This window comes from Falco peregrinus, chromosome 4 (genome assembly GCF_023634155.1).
Source record: "Falco peregrinus isolate bFalPer1 chromosome 4, bFalPer1.pri, whole genome shotgun sequence".
Taxonomy (NCBI): domain Eukaryota; kingdom Metazoa; phylum Chordata; class Aves; order Falconiformes; family Falconidae; genus Falco; species Falco peregrinus.
Genome location: NC_073724.1, coordinates 4956952 through 4984485, shown reverse-complemented (window position 1 = coordinate 4984485; position 27534 = coordinate 4956952). Strand labels below are relative to the sequence as shown.

General features: G+C 37.7%; 1 protein-coding gene across 3 annotated transcripts in view; it reads right to left on the bottom strand.

Annotated features, from left to right (window-relative positions):
• The window catches only part of ZNF654 (zinc finger protein 654), a 36011-nt gene that overhangs the window by 6221 nt on the left and 2256 nt on the right, over positions 1 to 27534 (bottom strand). Inside the window, exons 2-7 of one of the 3 annotated variants that reach the window (XM_055801666.1) lie at positions 18194 to 18339; positions 13769 to 13850; positions 11689 to 11824; positions 7450 to 7652; positions 6547 to 6686; positions 1642 to 1783 (exon numbers count right to left, since the gene is read on the bottom strand). In XM_055801666.1, coding sequence (XP_055657641.1) covers positions 1642 to 1783; positions 6547 to 6686; positions 7450 to 7566 — 399 coding nt within the window. In that variant the 5' untranslated portion in view covers positions 7567 to 7652; positions 11689 to 11824; positions 13769 to 13850; positions 18194 to 18339. Of the gene's footprint in view, positions 1 to 1641; positions 1784 to 6546; positions 6687 to 7449; positions 7653 to 11688; positions 11825 to 13768; positions 13851 to 18193; positions 18340 to 27534 lie in introns of those variants that run through there. The other 2 variants (XM_055801667.1, XM_005239048.4) reach the window with 2 other exon arrangements.

Below are 27534 nucleotides of genomic sequence, written 5' to 3'. Positions count from 1 at the left end.
ACATTGATATTTTCCTTATGGGCTTACAGAAGTCTAGAGCTTGAATATAACAATTAAAAAAAATAATCTAACCCACAGAAAAACAAAAAAGAACTACTATAAACAATGCCCAAACATCAACTCCATGCATTTATATTCATCAACTTGCAAAACAAGTCAGGAATTCAGGAAGCATCCTGCTAGTAAACTTCACCTGAAGGCACATTTTAAAATAATGCTCAAACAAGACTATGAAATGCAGATACAAAAATGCTCAAAAACAACATCTCATTTGCACTGAGAGCTACACAGCTGCTGTCAACAAAGCTTCAGATACTTTCACCGTGTGCAGTTCGTTCTACAGTTAAAGACTACTAATTATTTGCAGATATAAAACAAGACTCCAGCAAATCATATCCGATCTAGCAGTTATGTTCTGCCTGCATCTTCATTATCGAGGCTGCCTCGCACTTTAACTGGACAGCTGCTCTTTATTTTGTCCCTGTTCCAACTCATTCAACTTGCATTGCACAAAAATACAAGTTATAAAATACTGCCCTCAATTTTGAACAATGACCACCAGGAAAACCGTAACAACCCACGGCCTGAAGGGCCTGACTTCTCAAAATTGACAAACTATCTTTCCAATGAGCAGAAATCCAATTCCACACTTTAGGCTGGGGGGCCCTGCCATGAAAATGTAATTTGGAGGGATGATCAGAAACATACTGCCCAACAGGCAGCAGATGAAAGACTTTCAGAAAGTTTAGAAAAAATTAATACCTACCCATATTTAAATGCGCATAAACAAACACATATAGTGCTCCCCATGTAGTGGGTTATTAAAAAATACAGTCCTTCAGACATAAATACAAATAAAAGTTATTCATGTCGCAAGTATTTTAGAATACATACTGACATTAAAATCTTGAACAGCAGCAACCTTGTTGCATTTAGAATTGTACAGCAGCACCCGTGACAAAATAATTTACCATTCATTTAGGGCATAGAATATGAGAGCGCTCTGTTCAGTCAGGTCAATGATAATAACCAACATTTGTCTGGAAAAAACATGCACTCCTGTGCGCAAAGCATTGCACGTGGCGTCTTTTGCAGAAATTTGTACGGGACACTGGAAGACTAACATCTGAAGCGTGAAACACAATGTATTTTTCTGAAGCAAGATTATGCCTTCTGTCTTAGTCTCGCTTTTCCTTTATGTTACGTGAAGCACTTCAGATCTGATGAGAACTGGTGAAAAACTTAACAGGGTGAAAGGTGATACAACGGCATTACACAAGTCCTATTTCCTTAAGGAGCCAGGCTAAAGGAAAGCAATCGTCTGATCTTTTACGTTTACTCTATGTATTTCCCCATTTATTTGAAGGATTACATTCCTCAAACTTACTGCAGACAGAAAAACTCAGAATTCAGTACAAAAAAAGCCACCAAATCTTCCGAATACACATCAGATCAAGAGCAATCATAATGTTGAAGCACATTCTGGAACATGACAAAATTTTTAAGAAAATATTGTGTCCTTTCCTATGCCCTCTTAACTTTCCACAAAAAGCACTCATTGCATAATATAAACATCACTTTGCTTGACTTTAACTAGTTACAAAAAGCATGGGAGATGGGGTAAAAAGAAACAAAACTTACTTCATCCTTAATGACCTTCATGAAAGGGAAAATTACTCTGACATTTGTAGCAATTCTTAAAAGCTGGTAGCACTGGTCGACAAACACTTGTTTTGATGGGTTAGATTTAAGCTGCAGTTTACTCCAAATGAAGATCAGGTCCCTATAAGTACAGAACAAAATATTTCAATTAGATAAAGTTTAAGAACTCTATCACCAAGCATGATGCATTACTAAGAACAGCTATTTGCATATCCTGGAACTAAAATCATATTTGAGGGCGTACTATCAATCTTGTTAACACCACAGCTGTACACAATGTGCACAATGGAAAGTGCAACTTAATTACTTCATTAAAGCATTCAGGGTATCGCCTATCGCTGAGGCAATTAAATATTCAACAAAATATTAATGTATTCAGCTTAGTATCAGGGAACTGCATAAAATCAGATGCTACAGCATCAAGCCCTTAACGCTACAGGCACTAAGCGTCAGGCTGAACAGCGAGCTCTGTGTGCTCTTGGGATTAAGTTACTTTCACTGCAAGGATGAGGAGTCCTTCAGGAAAAGAAGTGTTAGAATGTGGAAAATGGGAGCACTGTAGAAAGCTAGCTTCTGCTGCGGTCCACTGACAGGAAATACTGATGTTGTCCAGTTACACATATTACAACACAATTTCTCTTTACTGCCGTCATCACTGGTCTTTCTAGCCAATGGCAGTTACATGAAACTATCAGGCTCTACAGCTATTCATACAGCCCTGTGATCTTCAGTCAAACAATATTTTTGCCTGCAACACAGAAACATAAGAATAGGTTGCTAGACATCTGTGGCAGAGCTCCCACACAGGTCATGTGTTTGGTATATAAAATCTAGCTAACTGAGATTTACAGACTGTTCTATGCACTTTAAGAGACTCAGAAAGGCAAGCGGACTTAGAAAATTTGCCCAGCACTAAGATTTTTAACACAAGAGTAGATACAGTTAGGATTAGGCAGAAATCCCACCACAACGTTACAATGCAAACAGGGGACCAATCCACTTCCATTTTCTGAAGGAAGACACTTTTTTATTCTACCAGCCTCCTCCCTCAGAAAACACAAACCCACTTACTGACAAAATATTTGGCTGTTCATCCAGAGTCTCTAGTCTGTGCCAGATACAAGTCAGACAAACCTTTTGAGATTAGGCTTGTCTAGTGAGGTCAGTGCCTGCACAAAGTGACAAAACACAGACTTCCCTTTTAACTTTAGGACAGCTCTACAATTCTGCTTGACATTTTGAGAGCTAGACAAGAAAGCTGGATTGTTTTCTTTCATTCAGAACCCCAAAAAACTGAAGTCAAAAGAACGACTTAGCCTACATGGGGAAAAACTCTAAAAAGGGAGTCCTATAAGCAGCTCTACCCACAAAAAAAAAAAAAAAAGTGTCTTCCAGGTTTTCTAAAGATACAAGCTGTTTATCTCTGCCTTGACCAGGCTGGAAACCTACGTTACTGAAGCCTTTGCAAACTTCTTGTACAAGTTTGAAACTAGCATCTTCGTGCACCAAACCATTCATAAAAATTCAGTGTAATCTCAACCTGAAGTACAAAAAAACCTAACCACTTTTGCTGTTAAATGTTACCAGAATTAAATAATACAGCTTCTGCTTGGCTTTGCCTCATAGCATTTCAGAACAAGCCATTTCAACGCTAACCCCAGAGAATCTGAGAAAACTTGAATTATTCTTCTGAGAGATCAGTGGTTAAAGTGGCTTGCCGTGTGTTCAGACAGGTGTGACGGCTGGCACAAGGAAAGAGCTGAAAAAGGAATGCAGAAAACTGAAAGCAGGAAGAACAGCTCCATGGGTGAAGAGCAAGTTGTTAAATCAGTTCAACCACCACTTGACTAGATCCTGATGTGAAATAGTATTTTAGTCATATTCCTCCATGCAGACACGGAGGTTTCTCCTTCTCATTTTGATAATCATTAAGGATTAAAGCATTCTTGAAGAGCTTATTGGACACTACTTCAACCACTTAAATGCTCTGGATACTAACTTTAAAGCTGAAGTCAGCAGCACTTGGGGTATTCCTGTGCCACTGACCACAATGCAGATGAAAAATCTGAGATAATACAGGCAGGGGTAGTTTTCCATTTGCTTGATTATTCTGGCATAGTAGTATAGTACTTAGTGACATTTACTTCTTGGGTAGTCTAACAGTTCACACTGAGGCCTGTGTCAAAACTCTTGTCGACACGGGCTAGGGCTATTTAAATTATTCCTGTGAGATCACAGAGCTCTGGTACCTCCTCTTTACCAGAGGCAACCAGGTATTCCAGCCTGTTAACGCTCTGCAAAGTACCGAAACCGTTGCGTGCCTCCAGGAGAAACAAGAAAGTGGTGAAGCCACCCTACCTTAGCTAGACCTAAACCTTTGCTATTGTTTGGTAAGTAGAAAGTCTGTCTTTCCCTGGGTATAAATACCACACTTTACCAGTGTTATCCAATTCACAAAAATTACCTAAAGGTGAAAGACTGATGGAACATGTGGGAAAAACTCGGACTTCCTGAACGTACTGCACAGAAACCACCTGAAAACAGCCAAAAGAGCATTTAAAAATTGCCTGACAGAGAGGGCAAGCCATTCTGCCACACCTGTTCCACAAAAATCTTGGCCGTCTTCCTGAAGAGACATCACTTTTTGATACTAGAAAGTAATTAATCACATCATTATGGACTGATCTCTTACAAATACCTTGCCACAAATATTTCTAGTAAGATGAAGCACAGCTTGCTTTGTGATTAATTTGTCAGTGGGCTTTCACTTCAGAAGAATAACTCAGATTATCTGAATCCAGAATTTATTCTTAACATCAACGAAAACAGTAAGAGTTTTGTGACAGAGCTGCTTAAAGTTCAGCTTCCTCTGAGATAATGAGAGCTAATGGCTTCAACTTAAGATTTCATATAGGTCGCTCCACATGAAGCAGTAGCAAGTATCTGCTATTTACAGCTTTCTAATCTACTTTGACATCTTATCGTTGCTAGTAGTCCTTGCTGCTAGGTCCCTGCAAGGTCCTCAATTCCAAACCAGGCAAGATGATTTATACTGTGCTGAAAAAATTAAAAATCTTCTCTAGGGAAAAATACATGTCTTGGATTAATTTAACCTGGCTCCTACTTCAGAAATTTGAATTACAGTATAGTCATGCCTTCACAAGATTTGTTCCAGTTTATATTATCTATTAAGCGTTATGCAGAATTTTCTTGTTGGGTACACAACTGTTAAGGCTCAGCATCTGTAAAGAATGAAACAGCTGTTGTAGTAGCTGCACAGGCATAACTGCTCTGAATGGTTTCAAAGATCCTCAAATTCTACATTCTGAACATAAGATTAAGATACTAAGAGATGCCAAAACTGTTTCCTTGCTGAATAGGTATCAAACAGTACTTTAGCACGTTCTGGAATTTCATTTTTGATATCCACTTTGCCAGAACATAAGGACAGACATCTTGTTTTGAACAGCAATTTTAAAAATGGATGATGCAAAACCTAATTATCAGCTGGGTAAGAACAAAGTTAACATGTTACTACAGCGGAAGATGTAAAAAGTAGGTTTAATTCCAGTATTTAAAATGCATTTCTTAGAAGACTAGATTCCTGAAACACAAAGCACTAACTGTGTCGCTAAGATGTGTAGGTTACATCTGCAAATTTCCTAGCAAGTAAGAAATCGGGAGATGCAGCACTGGGGCAGAAATCAGCAAAGTCTGACTCCATGCCGAAGTTGATGCCTGGCCTCACACAACTATGTACCTTTTCGGTTAACTGCTTCATCTATCCTATGGGGACAGTCACATTCACCTTTTTCTGGACAGACTGAATGAAAAATGCCACTAGGTATTGCCAACACATTGCATTCTAAATGTCTCTCATAATCATAATACCAAAGGTTTTGATTCAAAGCAACCAATTACTCATCCAATAGTTAAGGAAAAAAATTATTAACAAACCAAACGTTATCACTCTGACCTTCATTACTTCCTCAAGAAAAAAAAACAGAAAGGCATTGGGAGACATTACTTTTCAGTTCCCTGAAATCCGGGAACACAGAAATCCTATAATAGGTTTTAAACTCCATGTTAGTTAATTACACAATAATCATTTTATCTCTACTGATTGAAAAAATAAAAATCCTCGCTGACTCAATCTTTTTGCTTCTACTACATAATCAAACAAATAAATCAAGCATACTTTATCAAGAAACACAGATGTTACTTAGGTACAGAAATTATACAGAAAGGCTAAACAGAAGGATCACCTTTCTTAGCCATCTTTCAGCTCTCAGAACGATGAAAGTTTTTTTAACAACACTTTAGAAAATGTTTCTTAGCCATAAAAACTATCAAGATGATTTAGCCTGTATGACAATATTCTTACTTAAATGTTTTCTAGAGGACCACCATTTATATTTTGGCTCCGTTGATGAAGTAAAAGCTTCCATAACAGCACATTTTCAGAACCACATATTCTCTTTCTAGATACACTGGTGACATACTACAGTTTGGTTACTGTAAGGACTTCTCTAAATAGCAGGACAGCAAAATATCTGCCAGAGCCTACAGACCGCATATTGTTACACATTGCTAATAACAAATGCCATATTTCTACATATTTACAGCCTCAAACATGTAAAGGCTCTCCGTTCTGTTACTCTGAAACAGTTGAGTGTTATGTAGTATGTAGGCTACCGCTCTACATGATAGTGTGTAAAAAGGCAAACAGGCATAACAGATGTACTAGGAATGTTTAAAAATCACATTAGAATGTTTTTATTTGGTATTTTAAACTTGAGCTACATCTCAAACTTAGCTGAGTTTCATTTTGGCAATAAGCATTTATTATCTGCTAAGCTGCTTCACCAGAAATAAAGTATTTACCATATACAATACATGTCCCCATTTTGAAGCTGTGGGACTAGGAACGATTCACACAGCTGTAAGGCTAAGGTAGTCTTCCCTTCTTTTTCAGTGTTGCAGATGATCTCAATTCCACTCTTGCAATCAGTCCTCAACAAGTGCTATACAATTAAAATAAAATCAATTTAGATAAATTTGCTAACATGAAATAAAAACCTATCAGACCTTGTATATTAAAGAAGCTATCAAAAACTTCCAGAATCGCTATTAACATCGGATTTCTTTGGAACAGCTTTTGTGTAGGCGTGTAAACTGAGATTTTTGGAGATATTTAGAGCTCTTTCATATTTCTTAGAGTAATGACAGAGTATTGTCTGAGAAATTAAAAGATTACACAAAAGCACTTTTTTGCATGATGGCAGCTTGTTCTAAAACAAGGTTAAGAAAAGCAGTTACCTAGTAAGTGCTATCAGTGGAAAAGTAGGGCCACATTCAGCTACTGTGTTATTTTACATACCGGGGCATCATTAAAAAAAAGACTTCACGGCTTACAAAACTATATAATGTACATAACACGGGACTGACATCAATTAGGCTCAAATGCTTTTTCTAAAATAATAGTCAATAATAATATAGTCAATACACGGAAGTTACAAAATATTAATTACTCAAGTTATTTAGGGAATATATCTACAAGTAAACTTGACCAAAAAATTGTATTTAGGTCAAGCAGATTTGTAGGCACTTAACATTTAACTTTCAAGAGCTTAAGCCAGCACTAAGTTAAGCAACACCGGTGTAGCTGCCTGATTTTATGACATTTTGTTCTACAAAAACAGAGTTCCATATGTTCCTCTTGACAACTTGTATACAGCAAGTATAATGCACCACTTCATTAAGAAAATGTATACTGACAAACAATACCTCCTGGAATAGCTGATCTTCTAATGGTGACATATAAAGACAGGTGAAAAGAGCTTGATGGAAATACAGATCTTTACTGATATCTGGATGATTTATGCAAGATTTGATAAGAGCCATTGCCTCAGGGATGCGTTCACAGGCAATAAGGTATCTGGCACGTAGTTCAAAGAACAGTGGATTTTCAGAGCTTAAATATTTGTTAACTGTACAGAAAAGAAAGATTTAAAGGCAATTAGAATATGAAGTCCAAACAACAAATATTTAAATGTAATGTTGTTTTTAATAGTGCAATGTCAACAAATAATATATAAAAAAAGGCTCTGCTAAAGAAGCTATCAAATGTTAAATTAAATACCATCAAGAATCTGTCTTTCTGCTTGGGAACAGAAATTGTTATTTCTCTTACACCAGTACTCTACTTCAGTATTTTGTTTCTAACAGATGAACACAAGATGCTGCAAAGGGTTAGTATAACATACACTATATAGAAGCAGACACAAACATTTTTAAGACAGAAAATTCCCTCAGCGCTGGAAACTGGGTGATTGTCAGAAGTGTAAGATTGACATCACTTCCAATGCTAAAATTATAAATATTTAAACAACTCAGGATACTCATTACCCATTAAAATGGAGAAGCTTGGAGTGGTGAAAAAGTTATCTGCAATTCACATGCTGTTGCTTTAAGTAGTTTTGAACACCTTGACTTTGCCTGGAGAAGTGGAAAATACACTTTTTCTTCCTCTAACAGTGTTACTGGGCACAATTCTAACATCTAAATCCCTGAATACCTTTGAATTCTAGCCCGTCATTTCTGGAAAACTGTTTTTCAGATCTAAAAGTTAATTTTAAAGCTAACATTTGAATGAAATAGTTTCAACTGAGATAGTCAAAATACTCAAATGTTAAGTAATTAGGAAATTACAAAATAGATAGAAGACACACTTTAGATTTCCATTATAAAAGTTCATATACATTCTAGTATCTCTTATGGTTAAAACTTAAAATATCACTCCAGGCTACAAAATACAATAACGCTGCTTTTTTTGAAAACTGTTTGCACCTTGTCAAGTAAATGCACACCCCAGGCTGTTAAGAGCATGGTAACATTTATGTCAAGTACTGGACAATGTGGCCTGACCTTCCTCTTATACTCTCAACAGCTACCTTAAGAGAAACAGTTAAGATCCCACAATTTCTAGTGCATACCCTGTAGTACTGTACAGTGTTTCATATTTTTTAATAATAAAAAAAGATATTATCAATTTAAAGACAATGAAGGCTGTAAGTGAGCATAGGAAGTTTATACCTTAGAAGGAACCTGCATTAAGAATGTTACAAGCAAATTAAAAGTGACATCTAACAAGATAAAAAAAAAAATAATAGAAGTGGTTACTGGAAACCACAATCTGAACAGCCAAGAGAATTTTTTTTTCCAAAAAATAAAAAAGATTACTTGTATAACAACCTTTCAGTTAAACCTTTCTTTTTTTAAAAAAATAAAAAAACCCCAACGCTTGGTTTGAAACACACTCTTTATGCTCAGGAACAGGATTTCTCCAGCACCTTTATTTTTTGGCAAGCTAATGGTATTACATGCTAATGAACACTTAAGGAATAATATTCAAGGTGATACAAGGTTTTAGATAAGATTTGTTAATAGATTTACCATAAGGTCCACCATACAGAGAAAATCTCATTCCCCCTAACCATTAGCACTTCAAAGTACAAAAGTAGAGAAGTTGGCTTAAAGAAAAGCCAGTGTCTAACAGCAGTCATTAACTGCAAGAAAAAGTGATTGTACAGAAAAAATCCTTAAAGCCAAGGGCCTCTCCTTTTTTGAATTAGCATACTTCAAGACAACAAGCCCCATCATCCGTTTCACATGCAAACATTACCCAACAGATGACTAAATATTCACATGGACAAATCAGGCCAGAAATGCTGCACATCTAACAACTGGCTGTAGTACCCTTTTCCCTCCAACGAGGGAACACAGCAGGCCACAATCCAGGTTGTTAGATCATTCCCACTTTCTACCTGCGTGTGGAACTCTTAGGTCAGAATGCCCCTCTGCTCCGTAAATGAGAATCCCACCTCTGACAGCACCGGTCTCCCAGGGATGGGGATCTCCTACGCCCTCCAATATGTTTTTAAACAGACTGCAAGTTCCAGTTACACCACTGGCAGGACTGTGCTCCCTCCCTGTAGTGGAATGCCCTCTACCCAAGGCAGCATTTATAGCTCTTCTAACCCCTCAAGACAACTGCTAAGTATAGTAACATTTAGCCAAGTCATAGTACATTAAAAACAGCTTGGGGAAAACATCTATTCTTGTCCAGGCAGCGTGTGTGGGGCTTTGCTTTACAGCAATAGATGCCAAACATCAGCTTAGAAACTAATTAGCTGCTTACATCTGAGTGTACCTCTGCCTACAATATCCTCTTCTAGATGTTCACAGCGGGCTGCCTTATTCTCCCTAATCTATTCGAAGTTTATTGCTCCTGTTTCAAACCTGCTATTTTTCTTTACAGCCAAAGACCGCCTCCCTTTCCAGCCATCTCAAAACAGAATGCAACATCTCAGAGTACACTACCATTCAAGTAAAGACAGACACAGAGAGGTTTGTCTTGGCCTAAGCTTCTCCGTGTAATTAACGAATCCAAGACAGGATTATGTAGTTCACACAGCACATATTTATCAAACTGACTTTTGCAAGTAATGGTTGGTGATTCAGCAGTAATAGGCAGTTTTCCTCATTTAAAATAGTGATTCCCGAGGGAACTATATGGCCAAGTTTCAAAACGTACACCAAATACTGCTAGCCTATAAAGCAGCACAGGAAGTTTCACGTTAAGACTTCAGAAGAGTCAGAATTTAGAGGAAGTGAGACAAGAAAGAAAGAGCTTCCAAAAGATATTATGTAAAATAAAATGTTTGTCATCACAGATGAGATATGCCAAGGGGTTGTGTGGGGATATCAGAAGATAAAAGGATGAAAGATACCTCAGCAGAGGGCAAGGAGATGTGGCCTGCAACAACAGGAAACAGAAGCATCATCTAGTGACAACAGGCAATCTCTTTCCTACTCTGCCAGGTTAATACCAAGTAAAAATCCTCAAACCATTACCTAACATAGAGGCTTCATGATGATCAAAGGGAATTACTAAAGCAAAGGACTAAACTATTCTTTGCTGGAGAGATGGAGATTGAGACCTGACCTCAAATCTTAACCACCAAGACTTTTAGAGTTCTTCATGCATTGCAGAAAAAAACCAGGATAATCTCCATTTTCATTTTTCTTTTTCTGTTTGACTAGAAGTTTATCAGATATAATAAAAATCATGGGTAAACCATGTTGCTCAAGTAATTGCTTCACAAGAGACAAAACCCAGCAAAGACTACCCACTTAATCCCATTAATTTGCTATCAGAATACTTTCTCTGGTTAAGGAGGCAGCTCACTGAGCTGTTCAGACTTTATAGTCCTCTTCCTCTACAGAATGAGCATCTCGTCATAAAGACAGTAATGAATTTGAACCATGCATTATGCCACAATAACTGGAGAAGAACTAGTATTTTCTACCACTATCAAATAGAAACAACTTTTAAGAGGTCCTCTGTGAACACTGCTAGCAAATACGTTGCTTAAGATGTTAGTAGAAGACTTTACTCTAGATTGGCAATATTGCTCCTTATGGACTTTCATTAACATTCTAGTAATTTGTTTCCACGTGCTGTATCTTTCTCCTCCTCCCAACTCTAGGAATTACCTAAACAGAAAGCAGCTATCAGGTGTAGTCACAGGCACCATTCTGAACAGAACCAAGAAAAGCCACAAGCTCAAGTATTTACAATTTAAAAGAAAATGAGTCAGAGTACCATGAGACAGATACATCAGGTCCTCCCCTGATCGTATTATTCCAGTTGTCTCACTGAAGTCAAGTCACTCTCCATGCTTTTTCAAGGACTGAACACCTAGTTTTGGTCAATTCCTTTTACAAGTGACTTGCTCAGTAGCCTCCTCAATCTGATCTCTGCACTATAAAAGTAGACTTATATTACCAGCAAAAAGGTGTAGTTTTCTTTCAAATAAAAAAAAAAGGAACCAGTACATTTCACTACAGAAAAATAGTTAAATTGTGTGCAATGCCAGCTGACAACACTTGACCCTCATATCAAAAAAGCATTAAACACATTTTTCAGTACACTAAAAAAATTAACGTGGTAAATGTAAGTACCTAATTCCTGTGACACAGGTTTTGCTTTAAGAATTGCTTGTAATACTGGATCCTCCCATGGTCCACCATCTCGGATGATTCGAGTCACTAGTTCCAGGTTCAAATTCCTGTATCTATTTAGAAGATTCTGACATTCCTACACATAAAAAGAAAAACAATTAGGAAGAAGAAAACAATGTTGTCTAAAAATAAAGTTGGGCCACCTGAAAGATATGAACCAAGAAAACCCATGCACATTTAAGTACCACCTCAGACAACAATTCAAGCTAGTCTTCTATTGCCCAGGCCTACACAGAGCCCTAAAGCAACATCTAATATTCTCTAAAAACAGTAATACAGAACTGTGGAAGCCAGGATGCTCACGTCTTCTAAAGGCATGCAGCAAGAGCCTGCCATTTGCATAACGATGCAAAACCATCTTTCCTTAAATTATAGATACTACTGGGGATACGCTTTGGGAGAAATCTTCGCCTTGCACCAGTCTGCACAGATTTAGACATGTTGATGCTGGATTTCAGTGATGGTGTCTGAATTCCATAAGGGAAAAGCTGAATTAAGCCATGTGAGTCACCAGTCCTCAAGCAACCATTTTTCTCCGAATCTCTATATAAGTTACACTTGTTTAAAATAATCTGGAATGCTTTAGCCACCCATAATTTTCACATATGCCAAGCTCACCCCTGCCCCATGCCTTGTGTAGACATTAAGGTTAATCAACAGTAGAATTTTAATCACGAGGAAAAGGTATCTAATTTTGAAATAAAAAAAATGCAGCTGAAGAATGGTCTATGCATATACAATTAACTTCTTAACATACGCTTTTTTGCTCTAAGTTCTTTTAGGTTCAATTTTTTTCTTTTATATTCAGATGAGTATGTTTGATGGTAAAGAATGGTTAAGTAACTGAAAGAATGGTTTTCGCTACCAGTTTGATTACACAGCTGATTCAGAAATCCATCTAGAAAACTGGGTAAAGATATATTTTAACATATTCATTGTTTAAAAGTCAAAGCAATTGAGAACTGCAATACAAAATCACACTTTTTCCTACAGTCTTTATTGTTCATAGAGTGTTTTTGAAAAACACTTACTGTAGGACTGCCAAAATGTTCAAAGACTCTTATGCAAGAGACCCTACCCATTCCTGAGGCTCCTAAGCCACTCCTTGACCCCATTCTTCTACCAATTCTAATCAAGCACCTAATGGCTGCTGGTTTCATATTTAAGGTAAGCAGTGTTGACATTTAATTTGTAGCAGCAGTAACAGATGGGTATCAACATAAAAATGGCAAAGGGATTGCTATTTCTCAAACTGCAGTTCCATGATCAATATTAACAGAAGAAACAACTCTGGTTTTCATCCTTTCTTTCCCTGTAACAGTTTCCTCTTATGGTGGCACAAGCGTTTGTGTTCCCGTGCAGTGAACGCCAAGTTTCAATCTCAGTTCAGGGGAAAAAAAGCCACAAAAAAAAACAAACCACCAAAATAAACCAAAAAAAACTTATCAGGCAAAAAAAGGCAAGTTTTTAAATCCAGCATCATTTATCTTATACAGCTGTATATAGCCATACAAATTGTCTTGCCAAGAGTATGAGTTTTAAACAACGCAGGTTTATGCTGATGTGAGGAGCTCACTGAGACAGAGCTTAAATTTTAAATTTACTGTTTAACTTCGCAGAGGGAAACTTGAGGTTTCTTGTCACGAACTGCTACACAACACTGGATGACATTAAGCTCTAAGTAGATATAAACAAGCAGAGCTTCCCTCTTCTATATGGGAAATGCACAAACCAAGTCTTTGACAAGACTGGTATTACAAACAAAGGCAAGTTCAGTTTACTTAGTAAAGGTAGATTCAAATAGCAATAGTGATGATAAATCTAAGAATTGATGGCTTCCCCTTCAAATATCCTCCCCCACCACCTTTTTTTGGGGGTGGAGGAGGGTATAAATGTAAGTAAAGCAGTTAACTTCTTCCACTATAATGGCATGTTTTCCCCAGGCTACACATCCACAAAAACTGTCATTACATATACTAAAAAATATATTAAAGTTTTATATGAAAGCAGGCAACACTACCTGGATTGAACCTAAAATATCTTTCAAAGGATCTTCATAGAATTCATCCTTTCCAAAGAACAGCAGCAATTCAAAAAAACTCCTAAAAAACAGAAGTAGTGACAAGTCAAACTAAAAATGTTCATTCAAAAAATGAAACTACCATAAGTCTATTAGTTTTCACAGTGCTAAAACCAAAATCAGGACTTTCCTAAGTTCTAGACCCACGCCACTCACTCTAAAAAGTTTGGTTAACATCCATGCTATCTAAATGCACCTCTATTACAAAAATTTTGTTAGTCTGGTATTTTGTGCTGGATTTTGGCAGTTAGATTTCCCCGCGCATCACGCAGACACACATCATGCTTCTTTCATCTGGCATCAAGTTGCAAACACAAATACAGCCAACAAGACCAAATCAGCAATAAAACAGTTGATACTTAAGCACAATTTCAAATCCCTTCTGCTGTACCTTCTTCATAAGTTTGGGACATTCAGACTCACAGTACCTGCCTCATCATCTCCCCCAAGATTTCTTATATCCTCCATAGTGCTGTTCCACATTCACAACTACAAAGTGAACCTTCCTCAAAAGCCAAAGCATTTGTCAGATATGCAGCAATTTTGAGGAAGAAAGAGGACAACTGTAAAATTACTATGGTATGCACAGTGTATAAGGAGTTACATTCAAGGAATAGTAACTTCACATGAATGCAGATTCCCAAAGATTAATATTTTCATGTATAAGCATTTTCTACTAATACATTTTATTCCATTTCTGCCTGTTTTGCTGTAACGCCCACTTAAGTCTCTCTACAAAGATGCAGGTTTAAAGGTGTTATTGATTTCGTATTTCCAAATAGAAGCCTTCTGCTGTTAAATACTTTTAAAAAAAGCTTTTGAAGATTATTTTCAAAGGGAGAGCTTCTGCACAAATACACAAACGGCACTACATCCACCTTCTGTGTGGCATGCAAAAAAATTGATAAAATTTCAATTTCATCACCACCAAGTTTTTAAGCAAATCAGACCTATACGCAGCAACACAAATTCACAAGTGTTACCTCAAAAAAGGTGGCAGATAAGGGAGAAGGCAGGACTGATCCTTTCAACAACAATCTAGATTCAAACTGACCTGTGGCCTCCGTGTTTTCCATCCTCTTAAAATACTTGTCCAGCATTTTATTTATTTTTAATAAAGTGACTGAGACAAACAATCATGGTAGCAGAATCAGAAAGGATGGGTCTATTTAAGGCTTCATTGACAGAAGCATACTTCCAGATAATACTTGTCATTCAGGCAATTTAATCAAAAAACTACACAGTTGGATCCTATGGATTTGCAAACAGCTCCAGCGCATCTGCTATTGCTCTGCCTTAAGATTCAGAGAAATTTAATTTCTTTTTTGAAAAGGTAACTGCCAAGTACTGCACTAACATAACAACTCTTATCTAGGGCATTTTAGAAGCAGGACTGAACAGCAAAGGCTTTGGTCTCGTAACAGAAGAAAATAGAAATAATTTTCTTTAAGATTATTCCAGACATTTTTTTCCCAATGAACAGGGAGAATAAGGTGGCAAAGAGAGAGAAGGCAGAAGATGACCCCTGAAAGAGGTTCCAGCACCCTTCCAACCTACAGGATTTTAAATCAAGATCTCACTAATGGCAATTTCTTTCCTGACTATACCACTTAGTCTTTTATTGTGACTGTTCTTAAAAAAAAAAAAAAAGGAAGATTTTCATGAACAGATGAACAAGGAACTCTTTTGTAGAACAATTACGTTTACTGCAGTTATTGCCAAATTTAAAGTCAAACTTCAATATATTTGAAGTTAATGCCTGAAGTATTCCTACAAAACCTTTCATTTTTAATAAAGCTAATTCAAAAGAAGTTAAAAGAGCAGACTTAAGGTAATTTTTCCTCTCAACATTTTCAGAAATACTGTGCATTAAAAGATCTTAATATTCACACAAACAAAATGAAGTTATGTGTGGGAATAATGCAAAAGTATCATAAAATTATGTTGTCCTTAGATTATGCTGCAGTAGTTTTTTTCCCCAGCCAGTGACAAGCTATGCCAAAGAGACCTAGAAAATTTAAGATACACAATCATTACATTCAATGACAGAATTTTTCTCCAGATTAGGTCCTTCAATCTCAACTCAGATATGGAATGAAAAAATAACTAGTACCCAAATAAGCACTTCGTTCTGAAAACCATTATCTCATTTCATGTTGGTGTAACAAAATTTTGCAGCATACTTGACTCTCAGGAAAGGTCAGACATGAGTCATGTCGTGATCTAGAAAGCAGCCAAACCGGAACTTAAATAAGACAAAAATAGTTATAAAAATGGATACATGCATCATTTGCTATTTGTTTTGACTGATTTTAAGAGAATAGGATCTTGAAAAAAAATAAATCTGGAAAGTAATAGTGAACCAGTGTAAACAGTTTTCTTCCCTATCAATGCACCTGCTCCACACTCTTATCAGACTAATAAAGGAAGCTATCCAAATATTTCTATTTCCTCATCACTGGTCTCCATTCAGTTAAATTCCAGCTTGGCCCAGTTACCTTAAAAAAGAGCATTGCAATTTGTTTATAATAACGGTGCTTCCAAATTTATCACATCACTACCTTGATATTACTGGCATCAGAAGATTGCCTAAGAACACTAGAATGCTGGCACGATTATTAACCCCCCTGATATTAAAGGCAATACAGTGCTGCTTCATTTGTGCTGAACAGCACGGCCGGTAGTTTATTGTCCGGTTACCAAGGAAATCTCACTCAAGTATGACAATACAGGCAGATTTTTGCTCTCCAAGAACTAGTATGTACACTGAATTTTCAAAAGAGATTCGAGCGATGTTTCCCAGGTAACTGCAACTACAAAGCCCCAGGCCCCCTTTATGGTATCACATGCAAAACTATGCCAGTCGAGCAGAGTCAGAAGAAAAAAGTAAGCTGGCATTCTAGAATGGAAGAAGCAAGTAAATCCAGCTCCAAAACCCAAGACAGACAAGGGTGACAGGAAACCAGTGACCAATTCACTTCTAGACTATCAGGAAGTAACTATGCTACAAACAACAAACATGTGAATTTCTACCTTTATTGCACCCAAGCTTTGATATTTAAAAGTATATAAAAATGTGGTTTGAAGTTTATGAGTTGAGTCACCATGTTTTGATGCAACTGCTAGTCATTCTCCAATACCTGAGCATTACAGTTTTAAAAACTGTGTTCTAGTGAGTCTGTAGAGAGTCCCATGTCTCAAACATGTTTCAAACACACACACAGAGTTACATCTCTTTGGTGAAATCTCACCAACACTTCAAGATAGCATACACTCTGCAAGTGTACAGAATAAGGCCTTGCCCCCTACGTAATTAGTACTAATAGCTCAAGAACAGCTGAAAGGATAAGCAACCCAATCCTCCTGACCAAGTCAACTGAAAGAGGAAGACCAGGACAGAATTCACTGCTGATGACTAGATGGGGCAGAAGTGAGACGTTTCCACACAAAATTCTGGACTGAGATCCTGAGCTGTATCGGAAAGCGCCACACAACAAGAAAGCAGTTTAAACAGCTGGACAAGTAAGTCCAACTTACTCAAACCAAACCCTCAATAAAGCTAGATTTTAGGGGTTTTGTCCCCACCTATTGAGAGAAGATCAGGTACACTGCATCTCTGTTAATGTATCTAATTCGCTGAAAAGATTATTTTTCTTTTGCTTCCATTCAACATCGAGGTTTTGAAGCCTGAAAAGTAGGTTTTTAGAACGAGAAAAAAAAAATAGGACTTTTATATACTGATCATTACCCTGACACTTTCAGCCTTCACATGGGGAAAACGACCAATGCATCAAGAAAATTGGTATTATAGCGAGATTTATGACCCAACATTCTGCAGTTCTTGAAGTTGAATATGACGTTTGGTCGATTAACTGTATAACAGGTCATTCCCACAAGCATTTTGATGACTCAAACATAAAAAGCCATTTTAAACCAGACTCATTTCTTAAACACTAGAAGAAATTTATCTTAATACTTAGCATATTACATCACCAGTGATAGAACAGTAAAAACTTTAGACAAGTTATTTACAATTATGTGCTGTCAAAGGCTGGTCTTCGAATGCTCTACAATAAGATTTTCCAAGAAGTCTGTATAGTGATCACTTATTTCTTTAGATTATTAATTCTGCCAGAAAACCTGTATGACACAACACTGTAATACCCAACTCGAATATTTAACAAGGACATAAAAAGAGTAAACTACATTCTAGGGTTTGTATCCTCAGTCAGCGATTCTTGGTTCCGCATATCTACATCACCTGATAAAACCACTCTTAGAAACTCTGAGAATCTCTGAGACCCTATCACCATTATAAAAGCGACACGGTCTATCTCATAATAAAAAAATTTAAGATGTACTTACAAAGCTAGGCTACTCAAAACGTATTGTACGTGCTCACATTCAGCTGGGAATGATACACAGGCAGACGTGAAACAACAGAGTGCTGTCTGAAGCACCTGAAGCTGAGGCAAAGGAACCTGCCATCTTCCAGCATAGTCTTCAACAACCTAATGACAAAAACATTGAAATATATATTACAACAGAAAACATTCTCTTTAGTCAGAAATAATAAGTAGTTAATACTGTACCTGCCTTATCTCCCCTCCTTCTCCCTCAGAAGTAGGGTTTGCAACCAAAAAAACCTGACCAGTTTGCACTATCAAACTGAAAAAAATAAACAGAAGCTTTATGACCTGCATTATAAAAGATATACCACAAAGGACCTTCAACTCTTCTTTTCAGAGGGTAAAGCAGGAAATACTTTTTTTTCTTACACAGTTTCACATTAGATATTACACACTGCACTTAAACGCAAGTTTTTAATTTTGCAAAAGGACACAAATTATAGAGTCTACAACAATATCCAGACTTTACATCCTAAAACTTTCAAAGAGGGGAATGACCAGCCTGCATTCTTCTAGCCTTTATGTCAGCAGAGAAAGGCACAAACATACCAGTCACACTTTCTTACCTGATCAAACAAGTAAATTCGGCCCTTTTTATCCATTATGATGGAACTAAGGCAATTATGCCCTGATCTACAGTTATGGGACTGCAACTCTATTTATGGAGAAACACGAAGGTGAAAAATAGGTTTTAATGGAGAAAAATCCTTGCCTAGTCATCTAGTCAAATCTTGTTTGTATTAAAAAATGGAAATTTCTGGCACTGCCTATGACCACATTGGGAGGCTCATAAGCCAGCATCATCTGATATTTCTACACAGGTCTCCTTAGACTGAAGTCCTCGGAAGGGCCCAGTGTGTTTGGAGCACTCCACGAATAAAACATGGAGCACTGAGTTCAGCACGCAGCACAGCCATAAAACAGATGTTTGTAAAGGCACCCACCAATTCTGACAGACTAGCTACGCCGCAGTCCCCCAGCAAGCAAAAGGCCAAGGGCTTTGGGTCATCTCCTCCTTTAATCAACAGCTAAGATGTGACTCATGCAGTACTGCAAGCAGAGACTGAAAACTGTATTTTTTCCTTGCTCTGGCACATAGCTTATCTCATTGTGTCCCTTTACTCACCTACTCTTGCCTTATTTTCTTCATCATAATGGCACAGCTTCAATATAAGCAGAAGAGTGGACCAGTTACGCTTCAGGGCCTAGGGCATTCTTCTCCAGCTGAGCAAACCTAACTGAGATCTACATCTGAGAAGGTGAGAAGCACGTGGGGAAACACCATGCCACCAGCCATGTTGTAAAACACTCCACAGCACATGGAAGAAGCAAGTAACTGGCTTCAAGAAAGCTGTGAAGCACCAGTTCTAGTTACACCCGGCCACCTATCTCAAGAGCCAGGCTGGCCCACACAGCACAGACTAAACCAAAAATCAGACATATGTCCTTCTTCAGGATTTCTTTTTAACTCAAAAGTCTGTGAATCCCATTTAGAATTGTCTCACTCCCCGTGAACTAAATAAAGGGTTTATAAATCAGCTTAAGTGGCCTACATTTTTAGTTCCAAAGCTGCATGCCTAACTTTGTTTAAGGCTCTGCAACATGAACAGGCCACTGTCCCATTTCTGACATTTTGATTGTAGCTGCTCCAAAGCAAAACAGTTACTGAAAACGGGACCAGTAACTTTCTCCTCACTAACAAGAGCAAAGACTGATTTATATTTTGTAAGTAATTTTGACTTTCCACCAAATTTATTCTAGTAACTCCTGTTTGAAAAATCTGTTAGCTTAACACAGCAAGTATCTAGGTCAACTGGAAGAAAATTAGCAGACTTGTAGGTAAAATACTCTTCCTCCTAAAAGGAAGAATAAACACTTTATAAAATAGTACTGCCACACACATCTATTGCAAGTTCTCCGAAAGACAAGGTCCCTTGTATAGGAAAACACAAAAGCCTTATCAGAACCAAAGTAGACAGAGAGAACAAACGTCCTTAAGTGCTTTTAGCGTCCAAATGATCAAACAAAGGTAGAAATAAAATATCAGTTCCCACCACTGTGTTTCACAACACTTTGACCTGAAAGGCACAACACAGATATGTTCATGAACTATTTCAAGCAACGAGACAACATATTGTGATGATACTGGTGGGGTTTTTTTTGCTAGCGTAAAGTGTTAATTGCAAAGAGCTTGTGACAGTGCACAACGGAATTCAGCAGAGCCAAGTGCAGTGGTACTTGGGGAACAAAACAATCTAAACGTGACATTAACATGATGGCCTTCAAACTGACAATTGCCACACAAGAGAAAGACTGTTATTATGACAGATGTTTTAATGAAAAATCACCTTAAAGCTCATTTCAATGGCCAAGAAAGCAAGTCAAGTATTAGGCGACTAATAAGACAAAACAAAGCAGAGCATTAACTGCTCAAACACATAGCACATCCCCACATCTATAAAACTGCATGCCTGGTGTGCTGCCTACAAATTCCTCTCTCAAAAGACAATACAGAAGGCCTGGGGGGGAAAAAAAAAAAAAAGCAAGCTTTAAAGAAGGGCAAGCAAGGCAAGAAATGCAAAGTAGAGGATACAACCTGAAGCGTCCTAGTTAGTTGCACAGAAAGAAATGACAAGTGCAGGGGGGACACCAAACAAAGTTGGCAAGCAGGATCAAAATAAGTTGTAGGAGGTAGTTCTTCACACAGGGTGCATTTAAGCTGTGGAGCTCCTTACTAAAGGGATGCTCTGGATGCTGAATGGCTACATGAGTTGAAACAGACTGCAGGAGCTGAAAAAGACATCCACCAAAAGTTACTAACTACAGTAAATTAGCTGAACTGAAAACAGTCAGAGGGGAAAGTTGCTGTATTTGCTTGTCTCCCTCTTTGGTTAGACATATATGAACTTCTGATAAGATTCTGGACCCAATGTCAGTGTGCCACTTCTGCAAATAGTCAGCATTCAAAAGCAACACAACAAGGGCTCATGCTGACATTAATAGACACTGCAGCCTCTGAAAGGTGCAGTCCTACTGCCCACACTTCACAAAGGCCTATAGAGTCCTACTAGTTACCCTTGGCGCACCTACTGCACTCATCTGAACCCAAAGAAAGCTAGTTTAGGAACTAACTGGCAGAGAACAGCCTCCTCTCCCAAAAAAACCATCAGTCACTGTCTGCATCAACTCTTTGAACTGGCCTGCCACAGAAGTACCAGAGATGCACAGAAAGCAAGACCCCACACCAGCCACACTGTCTCAGTTAGGCAGTTGTTTGCAACTCCAACGCATTCACCAAAGATTCACGGCAACCAAACTGTAATGCAACGAGCAAACCTCCCCACCCCAATATGGTCACAAAGAATATGAACAGCATACTTTCCACGCCCCCCCCCCCCCCCCCCCGAGTATGGATACCCGAAACCACACATTCATCAGTCCCAGGGTGAAAGGGGGGGGGGGGGGGGGGGGGGGGGGAACCCCAAACCAAAACCCGCTAAAACTGGTCAACCCTCAGCAGATTTGCAACAATTAACAGTAAAAGATGGGGAGAGGGGGAGCACAACTAAGTACAAAATAAATCCCAAACCACACTCTACACACATTTCATATGGGTGAGTGGGGGTGGGGTGTAACATATGTTTGTTTTTACAATTCTATGTATATTTCACTTGCTGTTTTTAAGTGATCTCATTGAATAGCTTTTCCTACAATAGAAACTAACACTTTTTGTCCGAAATACTTAATATGCCAGGCTTTGAAACAGGATTGTAAACCAGAACATAGGTAAAGGTTTATACTAAAAAGAATCCCCAAACCAAACAAAAAACCTAAATGCTTCATGTAAACTTAATGTTTATTAGCACATTTTTAAACACACACACAAATTTCAATATAATGAAGTCAGCCAAGCAAGAAGCACATAACATTGCACTTGTATTGGACAAGGGACAGGCCACTTTGACAGAAAACCAGAAGGGAGGCGACATTTTTACTTGACTTTCTGCAAAACCTCCTGTCAATAATTCTGTTCGGGTGCAATTTTCATATAAAGACACACCACCCACCATTCCCCCATCTGTCTTTACCTTTTAAATTACTACCATCCATGAAGAAAGAGACTGTGGGGCCTTTTGTCTCCCCTTCCTCATTCAGTGCAGACTGAAATCCACACATATATTTTAAGGGATTAAATATAAGTATCTAAAGTGATTTGACAATATTCCAAACACTTAAGAAAAACAGCATTGCAAATATGCAGGACACAAGAAACACATGTTTTATGCAGTGGCTAGGCCTGAAGTTGCTACAGCTTTTCCTGTCCCTCCCCACAACAAAACAAGAAAGCAAAAAGAAACAAACCCCACCAATTTAAAAGTTTTGCCACAATTAAGATTTTAAATGAAGTTACTTCCATAACATTTTGTGAGATGTAACAGTAAAGGAAATCACCACACGATTAAAACCACAACCATTCTGTGAGTACTTCTGTTTATAGTTTTCAGAAACAGAAAGCTAGTTTGGCAAGTACAGCAATTGTCACAGAACAGAACGAACCAAAAAGGATTTTAAATGCCAAGCTCAAAAAAAAAAAAAAAAAAGAAAAAACTCTCCTGAAAACTAGAAACCATAATTAAAAGCAACACCTAACATGGTTGTCTGTTTAGCAGAAGTACCAGAGAGAACTGCTTGGATACCAAAGTTCAGTTCTAGAACCGAACTTGAGTACCACTAATTTTTACTGTACTTGGAAACATCAAAGAAATAATCACTCCTTTTTTTATTGTCTTTTTAACCTATTTAGTGAATGATGAGCATTTTCATCTGTTTCTGCATATAAACAAGCTGTGCTCTTTCACAAGAAAGGATTGCATTACCCAAACAGAGAGAAGTCCTACAAAATAACATTAAACTTGTATCTATTAAGTAATGTTTTAAATGTTTTTATATAGTGTAATTAAAAAAAATTTTAAAAGTAAGCAAAGGCTTTACTGCAATTCACATGTGAATATTACATAAGGAGTAACCAAACATAATCACACTTCTGGCAAAAGAGAAAAACATCACCCAGCAACAGCATGACACATCCTACAAGACAAGTTTCTGCCAAAGCTCTACCCCTTAAAGCTAAATGCTTCCCCCCCCCCCCCCCCCAATCGCCAAAATCTCATCCACTTCATCAGCCTGCTCCAGGCAGAAATAATATCTAAGCCGAGGTTCCATACACCCATTACATTTAGCTACCCAGACAGCCAATTTCCATACATATTTACAGTCTGTCACTTGTACAAAAGTGAAAAGTATATATTAATTCTACAAAAGCCATTTGGGCTACTTGCAGCACTGTAATGAATGTCCCCGTGTAAGATTTTATGACTGAAAGATAAAAATTTACATTGAAAAGCAGTAATATTTCTCCTCATCTTTTGATTAGCGCCTCTCTGTCAACTAATTTAAAGAATTGTTTAAATCATATATGGAAGAGAACTGACAACCTTGTGAATTCACACATTAATACCTACGTCCACAACATCAGAAATTTTAGTAAAAAACTTTAAATGCTTTTCATATAAAAATTACAATTCCTTCCCTCATCTGAACAACTACTACCCAAAAGGACACAACTTTATTTTTGTATTACCTACTGCAAGAAGTGTGTTTTCTCTAACTTGAAAAAGCCCGTGTAGCAAGGCTATCAAACTTTGCTACAGAAGCATCATTCAATCTGCAACTCCTTTGTACATTACAATCTTGATGTATTTTGCCAAGCAAAAGGGAAAGCTTATTTTCATAAAAAAAGCCAGACTTTGAGACAAGGCATTAAAAACTGGAGAAGTAGCAACCCTAAGAAGCTTGAAAGCGTGAAACAAAAAAGTTCCAAAATGCATTTGTACATTTGTGTAACTTTTATAGTAACTCCTTATTCCCACTTTTTTTAAAAGATGGACACAATTTCTCAGGGCAAAGCTAAAGAACAGCAGGCACAAAACCTGAGAAGCTGGTATGAAGGGAGAAACGAGTATGTGAATAAGAAAAGACTTCATAATGTTAATGACAAAACAAGAACACTGAAGACTGTCTCCTTCAAAGCACCTATCTGCCGATAATGAGGCTGCAAATCCACTACTATAGTGAATTCTCCAAGAGGCTGACCAAAACCAGCCAAGCGCTCCACAAATACCACAACCTCCTCTTGCATGATAGTGGCTTATCAGGCTTCCCATCAAGTGTCAAAGGAAAGAGTACCACCACCTACCTAATCCAGGCCACCCTTTCTTTGCAGACAGGTAATCCTCCACAGAACCTAACCCTCACAACTTTTGTTTTCAGTTTGGGAGTAAAAAGGACCTGGTGCTTGCCACAGCTAATTTGTAAGGATTTCCTTTCAAACCTGAACTTCATTTGAATCTGAAACAGCACAATACTAAACTGCTGTCTAGCAAATTGAATATGCTTGTTTTTACCAGCCATGCATGGAAAAAAGTCCCATTAAATAGAGGACACAATGACAGGTAGAATTTTAAATTTAAAACTTTTCAGGTAGTTATGGCATTCTTTGATACACAGGTAAATTTAGTTACTGTAAAGCATAGCTGGCCCTTTGCAAGTCTTCACACATTTAAAACCAATGTCAGCCAAGTAAGTCAAGAGTGACTTCCAACCAGGCTCCCAAAATTTGAGCAACTAACAGGTATAAACATCTTTATTCAGGAAGATACAAAAAAAAAAAAACAACCAACCAAACCACAAAACAAAACCCTTAGAACACCACAAATGCTACAAGAGAAAACAGGTGGTTAAAAATTACAGATTCTGAAGGTAGAGAGAAAATGAAGGAAATAAATAAGCTTCAAAGAAATTTAAGAGATCACTTTCCACTGCTAGTAGTCATATGAGCTAAACTTTAAAACAGTGTAAGAAAATCAAATATAGAGCCCAAAGGTCCAAAATGTAATAAAAGAAAAGTCTAGCATAACCAAAAGGTTTGTTTGTGGGGCTTTCCGTTTTGGTGTTCTGAGTTTGTTTGGGTTGTTTGGTTTTGGTGGTTTTTTTTTAAATGTAAACGCAGCTTAACTATTGACCTGAAGTTCAAAGTAAAGAGTCAAAAGCAAGTACTTTCAAATTTAAGCATATTACAAAAAGTGCAAAAACGTAACAATCCCAAAATCAGAAGCACAAACATTCAGAGACTGGCATATTTTTCTACCTTCATCCCCACCAAGCAAGGCAGACAACAATTGAGTCATACATCCATGTATTTTTCTTTTTAACTCCACTAAAATAAATCCAGAAATCACTATCTTTTCTAGTGTGTTACTCTATTTTACTTCTTGGCTTTAGGGTTCATAAACCCAAGAATTATTTTTCCGGCGGTGACTCAAGATACCACCGATTAATGTAAGCAGACTAGGTAATCTTTATTTCAAGAAGTTAAATCATACTGGGAGGCCATAAGCTGATGCCACAGTAAGAGTAGATCGAGTAGTGGTCACCCCTCACAGTATTACCTTGGCACTTTAGATCAGAGTGTTTGTTTCTGTCAGTACTGAAAAACATAAATTAACATCTTGTACAGTTATGCAGCCATGTGGACAACTACAGAAGTGCTGGGAGTAAGTTGTAGTATTTTGATAGTACTCAGTGTTATGAGAAAAGATTCTGAAGAGAAAATGCAATTTCAAGCTAGCTGAGAAAAGTATACCCACTTCAAGTGCAACAAAGTATAAACTACTTACATTCTCCAGCTCACTGTCAAGGTCTGTTTCCAAATCAAGTAAATTTGGAAAGTCAACCTTCTACTTAGAAAAGTTCTCCCCCCCCTCCCACACTCATACCAAAAAGTTACCATCTACGCTAATTTCTCCTCCCTCCATCATTTGTATTTCACTCACATAGGAATCACTCAATGGCTCCGGTCCCTGAGGAATCTCATGACAGAATTCCAAATCCTGCATGTAACAAGTTGAAACTCATGAAGCTCTTCCAAATGTTTAGGCTTGACGGGGTTTCTGCTAGGTACCACCTTTCAAATGGGTTTAAACCTACGAAGTAGTTAGACGCCTTGCTCTTTTGCTTGCCAAAGCTGAGAACAGTAGACACTTTTCCCAATGTCTGAGTGGTTTCAATACGTGGCAAACTTCACAAATAAGAAGAAATGCCAGATCAGCAGTTTTTAGTAAGTAACATAGAAACAGCTGATGAGATACATAAGCTGGGCACTTATCTTCCAACTGTCTCTTTTCATTCCCAACCACAGAAATCTTGATTTTTGTTTCCCTCATGTCATCAATCTTAAATACCAATCTAAGAAAAGAATAAATTTTATTCCACTTTGCCTTAGAAGATTCGGGCTGTAATGACTCTGTATAAGCATGCACACCTACAACACAAAAACAGATCCCAGGAACTACATGCGAATTTAGAGACTCCACGTTCCAACCTCATCTTGTACATGAAACTGTGATTACAGATATATTTAAGGAAAACACTCTGCTAATCCACCTTTTGTAACTGTTACTTAATCTACTGTCTGAGAGGTTCAGCTGAAATACTCCAGGCCTCAAGAGCATTGAATCTGGCTGTTTACAGCAACATTTTACCTAACACATTTCAAGGATGAAAGACATGCGTATGCCACTGCTTCTCAAGGTCTAAGCTACTCTCTTACTCTTTACAACCAGTGAAGTGGTCTTTGTGCTTCTATCTACAGACCAAAAAGGCTTTACACTTTGCTTCATTTTTCCTGTAGCCCTTACAGGGATGTGGACGTGTGTACACTTCACACAGCAGCATAACTATAAGCAATCTAAACGATATTCTTTTCAGCTGACACCAAGCTTCATCACTATGACTGAAGCACAGCCATGTTATTTCAATAGGCGGTTATCCAGAAAATAAAAATGTTTCTTTGGGGTAGTTCAGACTCACAGTATTATCACTAAGCAACAATTTCTACAACTGCTGTTCAACTTTTGACACAAAACCAGGAACATAGGATGTGAACTCTGACATTTAGAAATGCCAAACAACCATTAAGACAAGCAAAATTGTGTTACCAGTGTGGACTGGAATGAGGTGGAGAGGCTTGATCTGCACAACAGCCAAACACGACGTTCAGAAGATGTGGATAGAAATGTACAAAGAAATAGGCTCTGGAAAAACTAGAGCTGAAGGGAAGAGTTGCACTAAAAATGGGGGGGGGGGGGGGGGGGGGGGGGGCGGGAAGGGAAGCTAAACTCTCATAAAGTCATTTAGGTGAGGGGTTTTTTTACAACACATGTTATGAGAAAGAGGTGA